At 42.7% G+C, this 8,744-nt stretch overlaps 1 protein-coding gene across 1 annotated transcript in view; it reads right to left on the bottom strand.

Annotated features, from left to right (window-relative positions):
* Window positions 1-1,193: 1,193 nt before the first annotated feature.
* The window catches only part of LOC104618457 (microtubule-associated serine/threonine-protein kinase 2-like), a 103,087-nt gene continuing 95,536 nt past the window's right edge, over window positions 1,194-8,744 (bottom strand). Inside the window, exons 25-29 of the mRNA XM_010284054.1 lie at window positions 7,332-7,558; window positions 5,566-5,688; window positions 4,405-4,541; window positions 3,989-4,176; window positions 1,194-3,271 (exon numbers count right to left, since the gene is read on the bottom strand). Of these exons, the coding sequence (XP_010282356.1) occupies window positions 1,194-3,271; window positions 3,989-4,176; window positions 4,405-4,541; window positions 5,566-5,688; window positions 7,332-7,558 (2,753 nt within the window). The remainder of the gene's footprint in view (window positions 3,272-3,988; window positions 4,177-4,404; window positions 4,542-5,565; window positions 5,689-7,331; window positions 7,559-8,744) is intronic.

Genomic DNA, 8,744 nt, shown 5'->3' on the forward strand with positions numbered 1-8,744 from the left:
CCTCAGCAATGGAAATGATCTAGCTATCAAAGCTGAAATCTTAAAATATCACATGTTTTGAAGTCTGCTTGCAGCTTGTCCACAGAACTCGAGGAGTCAGAAATCTTCATAGGGTTTTTTTTTTTTTTTAAAACGGGCAGATTCAGAAAACTCAGCAAGTTTCGCAAGCCCCAATTCAGAAATGTTAAGGAACGCCTTAAAATCCCTGTCTATTTAGACTCACCAAGAGAAGGAAGAGTCTCCAAAGGTCATTTATCATTGATATAATTTTGCCCGAGACATATTGAAGAACACGCGACTACAAATTTCTCTACTTTAAAATCAACCTACAAGGCACCCCTTTCCTGGGGTCATTTATCCTGAGGCAGGGCAAGTTATGAATTGAAGCCAGAGAAAGGAAGATAAAACATCACTAAAATTTTAAAAACAGAGGGAAAAATTGCCAGGTGCCCCATAAAGGGTAAGTAAAAACAACCCCCCTCAAAGACCAGCTTATGGGTTGGAGATTTCTCTTTCTGATAACTCCACTGAAAAATACTTTTACTTGGTTTAAAGAGAAGACAGGGATCTCTCTCTGTCTGACCCCTCCAGCCAGGTCCCTTGCCTCTGTATCTTCTAAGGATGCATGCAGGACTGAGAATGCAGACAGTGACAAAGAAGTCTTACTTGCACCGAAGAGGGTTTGTAGTTCCAGAATAACTTGCAGATAAGAAAGTAGTTTCTTCTCATTGTCAAAGGGCATAAGATTGTAAATTCAAAGAAAAAAACCTGAAATCTGTAAATTTCAATGGCATTTCCAAGAGCAGGTTGAAAAGCAGACATTTAAAAGTAAGCTGCCTTTTTTGTACTCAGAATTCTTGGGATCTCAAATAAATGCAGGATTAGAGGGAAGAGAACAACAGGCCCTAAACTCAGGCAAAATAAAAGGTCTGGAAGGGAAAAAAATCAACAATCTGTTTCTTAAGCCCTGCTTTAAAGATACCCTGTTCTAAAGAGACCTCAAACAGCAAGCATTACTGTGTACAAAAATAGAATAGCAAGGATGAAAAAACACAAAAAACAGTATGAAAAAAACCCTCCCAAAAATAGATGTACACAAGTTCTATTTTATATTAGTGTATATTACAAAATTTAAACATGCAGTCTCTATTTCGAATGTAGAATGCTCCAGTCCACGTGTACCAGGGATGCTGCTATGTTTTCTTTGCAGCACCATCATGTGACAGAGGAAAGTCTTGTATTTTTAACTGATTTCCAACCTCTCTGCTTTTTGCTTGCACCGGAGTCCCTTCTTTACAGGGCCTCGTGCTGCCATCTGGCAGGGGAGAGGCTCTCAGGGGTGCTTGTCCAAGAGCATGGGACAGCTCTTTCGATGGAGTGGTTTTGCAGCTACCCCCCAACACTTCAGACGCTTTAGCACTGCAAAAAGTTGCCTCCTTTTTTGCCACCATGGGACACGCTGCCTCCCAGGGCTTTGCTGAGTTTAACGACTCTGTGCAGGATCTGCTCCTTGTGGTCAGACCGTCTGTGCTAGATAGTTTGGCTTTCTCTTGACATGCTCCTGCTTGTGAAGCTTCCTGCCTTTTTTGTTTCAAATCTCTCTCTTCTATACAGGAGGCACCTAAATGGGGGAAATCCTTTCTCTTTTCCGCCTCTCCAGAACCAGACATACTCAGCTTCAAAGGGCCTAGCATGCTCTGAGCTAGCGGCACTAACTGAGACATGGAGAGAGCTCTTTCGATAGCACCGGGGACGAGGAGCGTGGAGGATACAGGACCTGCTGGGCTCGTTTTGCTGGCGGAGGAAGCACTCTCTGCCTGGGATGAGCTGGGTTGTTTTGCAGTTCCAGGACTTTTTGGGGACATTTCACTTGCACTTCCAGGAGACAGAAATGAGGTGCTGTGCTGTTCTGCAGGCTGAAGCGTCTCCTTGAGATCCTTCCCACTGCGATCTGCAGGGCTTACCGAGAGAGGAGTGCTCATGTTTGCCATGCACCACGAAGAAAGTGCCAGCAGAGGTTTGGAATCCTGTTTTTTCTGACTGCTTTCTGTTAGCAGAGGGTCTTTCAGGTCGAGCTTACCACATGAGGCCCCTGAAGATTCACCTTCTTCAAGTTCCAGGAGTTTGACAGACGGGCACTGTATATGTTCTGTGCGATGTATTGTTTTTTGAGTACTTGCAGTTCTCCCTAGGTCTTTGATTACTTCAGAAGACTTGTCTTTTGGACCAAAACACTCAAAAGTTTTGTTTTCTGGCAATTTATGTTCCTTCACAGTTGTTTCTGATTTCAGGAATGGCTTTTCTGAAGTAGCTAATTTTTCTGGAGAAGTTCTTGGTAGAACCTCTGATGGGGAAGGGTGCACACTGACTTGCAGTGGCTCTGAAACAGGCTTGGCTTGTTGATTATTTCCCTTCTGCAAATCTTCTGTACCTTTTGGATCTTCAGGTAGGAAGGCATCATCTTCAATACTATCCTTGCTTTCCAATTTAGATGAAAACTTATTATCCTCATTAAAAGAATCTGAGCCTTGGTCTCCACTGTCAGGGGGCTTGTCCAGTCTTCGCCCATCCTGACTATCTTCTGAACCATCATCTGTTTCATCTTCAGAAGAATCTACTTCTCTGATGGCCTCTTGCTTTTGCAGAGACTCCCTCCTCTCCACCCTGTCCTGTCGAATAGCACCCAACTTCCGTGAACCTGGCTTCTGCAACATCCCTTTTTCCGCCAGCCCCAGTTTGCCTCCTGTTGATTCATTCGCAGATTCTTGTAAGCTCTGGAGACTAGGATCCCTCTGTAGCATCTCCTTTTTAAATTCAGAGTGAGAGATATCCAAGCTATGCTTACGTGAGGAAGCCAGCTTCTTCTCAGAAGAGGACAGCGAGGCAGCCAGTTTCTCGGCCGACTGCACTCTTTTTAGCAAAGGAGACCGAGGGGGCTCAGCACTTTTGGGGCGAGAAATTTGTCTCACCAGTGGTGGAGAGGAGTGTAGTTTTACTGGAAAAGACTGAATAATACTGGAGCTGCCAACTGAGTGTCCTGGTAAAGGAGATGGGGAGCGCTGCGGTGATGTGGACTGTGGGGTTGGTGACGGAGTGTGAGCTAGTGGTGACAGAGGGATGTTTCCAGCAGATTTACGCCTTGGAGATCTGTACTGCCTTTGAAGCTTTGGTGCTAGTCCATGCAGAGAGCTGGGTCGGATGTGTCCAGAGCTGGCTGGAGAATTGGGAACACTGGAACTAGGAGAGCTGCTCTGGGAAGAATTGCCACCAACTTAAAGGGGGGGCGGGGGTGGGAAAGACAAAAAAAAAAAGACTAAGATGATTAATATATATTTGGCCATTAAAACAAGTTATTGAAAATAAGACACGCACAGTCAAGACAAAATGCCATGTTACCACAAAGCACTGCAGCAATACTACAAGGTAATATTGCATGGCTTCTGATGGAAAATTCACATCATTGTCACACAACATGAGAATATAGTAAGAAACACTCTGCTAGCAGAATGTTTTTTCTTAAAAAAACCCCAACAAACAACAACAAAAAAACCCCAAAAACCCCAAGCAGATAAACCATGTGTTTCACTGCTGTTCTCAAGATGCAAATCTCTTATTCCATCAGCTGATTCAATTTTCAAATATGACTTTGCCACACTGTTTTGATTCCTTTTCTCTGAACTAATATAGAAAATGTGTCAAACTGCAACAAAAACATTGCAACTTACAATACACATTTGCATCAAAGTGAATGGATGCTGTACTACAGCAAATGATGTATGGATCCTCATTTTTAAATGAATCAATGAATGAGAATACATCCATCCTTAAGGTAATCGACATCAGAGCTGTCATTTTACTTCACAAACAGACCTACTACCAGCTGCTGTGTATTGTACTTCAAAAATTAATCAATAAGCAAAAATCCTCTCCAAGTTTTTTTCTGTTTGTGTGGATCTTGGGGTTTGTTTTGTTTTGTTTCTTTTTGTACCTGAGTGTACAGACTCAGGAGTGGATCTGTAACTCTGCGTTGGTGACCGAGGAGACAGGTTGTGAGTTGGAGAGCCAGGCACACTTTCTCCAGAAGAAAGAGATCGGTTTAGTGAAGATAAACTCCGGCTGGTGTGAAGTAGTGATGCTTGCTTAGTGATCTTCCTCAACAAAGAACTCTTCTTCTTACTGTGGAAGAGCATTCAAAAGTTGTTTACAAGCCCAAATGATTTACTTACCTTTATTGGAATATTTCAGATAATTTTATGGCACAGTTAAAGAGAAAAAGAAAACAAAAAGAAAAGAAGAACGAAAGGACGTACCTGCTAATATACATTATCTGCAAATTGATTTGACAAGATCTCTAATATTATCTTGATTACCATTTAATTTTCACAGAGAAACATCAAAACGAACCTTTCCTGACCATCCTTAGTTTTGCTCTTCTTGTTCCTACGAGCCATCTTGGATTTGTAGCTGGCTTTTCGAGCTGGACCAACTTTGATGGATGTGTTCTCAAATGGCGTGGTGGAGATGGACACTTTATTTCCACTCTGTCAGAAACAAGACACAGAGACACTGCTTAAAACATGGCTCTTTGAAGCAGATCTGCAGGCTAAGCAGGTAGGCTGCTAGTTTATTGCTGCCTGCCATTTTGTAATCCTTTGTCAAACTCCATTTCCCTCTTTGCATTTCCACCCACCATTTATTAAGGAATTGCTGAGAGAGCCCTCTTTAGTCAGTCTTTCACAAATGATTAGCTCAGACTCCAGCTGGCAGGTAAAGCTTCCCAGAGCAGATAGAACACAGCATCTGACCTCTCCCATTAAGATCCCAACTGCCTCAATTTAATACTTGTAATACTTGGAAACTTGAACAAAGCGATATTCTGTCACCAATCCTATTTCCAGTGCTCTGACTGATGGCAGATGCGAGCATATCAGGCATCTATCATGATGAATCTGCAACACAGAGCATGGCTTGTCTCACTCATCTTTAAAAAAAAAAAGATCCTGATTGCTCCTCTATTTGCAATCCCAAAGACTTCTGCCTCTTGGAATAACCTAAAACTTTGTGTTTTATTTCCATAAATGGATTCAGCTCAGAGGATGTATCAAAAAGCAAGTCATTTAACTGGATAATTTTAACACCAACCATTGCAAAGCTGTTTTTAAATACCACTAGGAATAATCCTTGAGAAAGCAGTATTAAGAGCTAAGAACATTAGCGCGGTCTAAAGGCAAAAAATAAAAGCAATTTGGAAAATTTTTAAGGTATTTATTTCTTAAAGTGATGTTTGAGTAAAGGTATACTTAAACCTTATTAACCTTTGTCTCTACTGCTGACAAAAATGTATCTGACAGGTCCTTATTTCTCACACAAAATATCTGAATTCAGCTTAAATTACATGCAGAAATTTTGGAGATTAAGGGATCAAGCTGCAGCAATGAGTTTTTGCAAAACAAGGGCCAGGTGCTGTGAACATACTTGTATTTCAGACAATGCCAGTTAGATACCTATGGTGTTTTAAACAAGTTGGCTCATATTTTCCAAAATGTAACAGTGCTGAGTACCTACCTTCAGAATCAGCTCCACCACTTCTGTGTGCACCAGTCCATGGACTGGCTCCCCGTTGACATGGGTTATCAAATCCCCTTCACGCAGACCTGCTTCGTTCGCTGGACCACCTTCCTCCACGTGCTGGCAACGAGAAAGGGATGACTGATTTGAGAAGAGGAATGTACAAGATCACTGGCCAGATCAGACTCAAAGCCCATCCATTTCTTCCCTTGCTGCAGCCAGCATCAGCTGCTTCAAAGACAGGTGAAAGAGACCACTGACTGGCACAGCACAAAAATCTGCACTCTTCCACTCCTCCCCCAGCATCCTGCCAGTCTTCTCCCAGTCCAAGGCAGCCAGCCAGGATAGTTAAGCTGATCAAGAGACCAGCTCCTCCCAAAGCAAAAGGCTTAACACGCTTCCAAAAATTTTCAGCACTCAGGAATGTTAACTAGATACTCTAGAGTTCCAGACAAGCATTCAATCTTTTTCAATTTCTTTGCCATCCCAAATCCAGCATCCTTCCATGTACATGCTGGAACCCAAGGTAGCCAGCAGACTTTTAAATAAGAATCACAGAATCACAGAAACACTAGGTTGGAAAGGACCTTCAAGATCATCAAGTCCAACCATTAATCCAGCGCCACCATGTCCACTAGACCATGTCCTGAAGCGCCACATCCACACGTTTCTTGAACACTTAAGGCTCTGTGCCATGTGTTTAGTGTGCCCATATTGCACCTAATCCCAAACAGAGTTTCTTTTTCCACTTTCCACACATTATTGACCTATCCAACATCAGATCTTTTCCCCCACGAACACACTGCCTTTCCCCATTACTGTTCAGAAAGGCAAGCCCTCTTTACAGTGAGGAGGCAGATATGCTTGAGAATACTGCAACTCTCCCTCTAGCCAGAAAAGACTACGTATCAATATCTTGGTAAACTCAGCATTTTTCAAGGAAAGCAGAGAGGAGCAAGGGAAAAATGCAGCTTCAGATTATTTTTCTAGCTAAGAATAAGTGTTAAATAATGACCAAAGCATATGAAGTCCACATTGTCTAATGAACTCAGAGATACAAGGAAAAGAATGAACCATCTTTACCCTGACCCTAACTACACAACTCAAAAAATACTACTTTGGGGAATGGATCATTCCTGGAAGTCATATATGTTAACAAAAAAGAAACACAGAGATCAAGTACCAGAAGTAATAGGAAGGAAAAGATACAGCCATGGAAACCAGACCTTTTAGCACAGCACACAACTAAGCCAGGAGCTAAATCCCTAGGCAATCAGCATAGCAGCAGTGATGCTTTAAGTCTTGTAATCAATTCCAACTGACTGTCTGGAAAACCCCAGCAGACTGAACTGATCAGAAGCAGGCTATAATCGCTAACACAGGTCTGAATAAATTAGCTACAACTGGCCCTCATGCAACAACCCCCAATAAAGACAAAGAGGGTATGTACAAGGAAACATGCTTTAAAGTATGTGCTACAGGTGAAAGAAGGTGGATTCATGTAACCAAGGAAGAAAGAAGGAAAGAAAGGCTGCTGTGGTTCTTTGATGGGCTTGAAAATTGCTACAGGTAAAACCCAAAGTGCTGGTATTTATTTATTTATTTTAAAAGGGTTCCCCCCACCCCAGAAAGAAAACTTTGCATCTGAATAAGGAGAGAGAAAAGAGGGTGCTAAAATACAATTTACAAAGCTAAATCCCACAACCCTGGCTAAATGCATTTCTGGCCCCAAGGGTACTCTTTTTAGAAAAGCAGAGACATACCCAGACCATGTGATGCACAGTGTAGATATCACTGTCACCCATATAGACGCGAATGGCACGGAGAGTGAAACCGTATTTCTTTCCAGCCCGATGGATGATGATTGGTGGTTTCAGGTTTGCGATAGCAGGAGAAAAGTCGCGGCTGGGTGAGGAGTCCCTCGAAGATGGGTTGGAGGATAGAGAATGAGGTGACATTGGACTGGCCAATGGAGAACACGTGTGGTGATCTACAGTGATGACACAAAGGTGGGCAAAAATTAGGAAACCAGGCCTCCAAAAGAGAGAAAATCCTTGTTAGAGAACAGCTAGGAAACCACCTCTCCCAATCCTCTTAAAGCTGGTGGTCTTTACCAGAGCTGGGTTTGCTTGCAGCTTCAACTAATTCATGCTTCAAAATACAAAAATCAGCAGAGTTTCCAAAAAGCACATTTGGAGGTGTGCATTTAATACAGCAGCACCGCTCGCTGGAGGATTATGGTTGGGTGTTTACTCCTTCTCTTTCAGGGATTTATAACCCATCATAAGCATTTGCTCTAGGCACAACCCTGGAACACCCGTTTCAAGGTTGTAATACATTACCCTCCCCCAAAACATCAGATAGTCTCTATATCGAGAGTTACATGTTGGTGCTGAGATAAATCAAAATCAGTTAGTATTAACACACACACACACAAAAATCCGTAAGCAATCAGACAACATCTACATCTAGGTAGTTTTGGTAGTGTTTTAAATTCACAGGGGCAAAAGTATTTAACACTAAAAAATTAGCTACTGCAGGGACTTTGCTACTGAAAAACAACGTCGTAAGTATATTTTAGAGTACATTTCCCATCTAACAGCCAAGGGCTGGGCTATTGGCTAAACTATCTGACTCTGCTTGCTAGTGGAACAACATCCACTTTTAGAAATACAAAGCAAATACCGAACTCTCATTTTACAGTGAAGCTGGTCAAGATCAGTAAAATAAGTCCAAAGAGCAGGAATATTAAATGCAGCTGTAAAAGGTAATCCCTAATCCATTAAGAAACACCTGCTGAATCGCCCAGCATACATTTACCTCACAGATGAGAGCAACTCTGGAGGAACCTTTGCTGGGCAATTAAATACACATTTTAGAGATTTTCATGAGGGAGTCTGTAGTTTGAAAAGCAACCAACGCCCAAACCACAAGAAACGTAACGTGCATCATCACCACAGCGGTGCCAAGAAGCGGTTGCATACCTGCCGCCAGCGCCCCGGCTGAGAGGGGCTGGCAGGTATTGCTCTGCCAGCAGGTTCTGCTGGGTTGGCACTTGTGGCCCGGCTGCAGTTTCCTGCTCCCATCTAGGCAGGAACAGGTACAGCCCTGGAAGTAAAGTAAGGACTTATCCTCAGAAAGAGGGACAAAGTCCTTGTGGGGAGAGCCTCCTGCTG

Source organism: Phaethon lepturus, unplaced genomic scaffold, assembly GCF_000687285.1.
Source record: "Phaethon lepturus isolate BGI_N335 unplaced genomic scaffold, ASM68728v1 scaffold13243, whole genome shotgun sequence".
Taxonomy (NCBI): Eukaryota; Metazoa; Chordata; class Aves; order Phaethontiformes; family Phaethontidae; genus Phaethon; species Phaethon lepturus.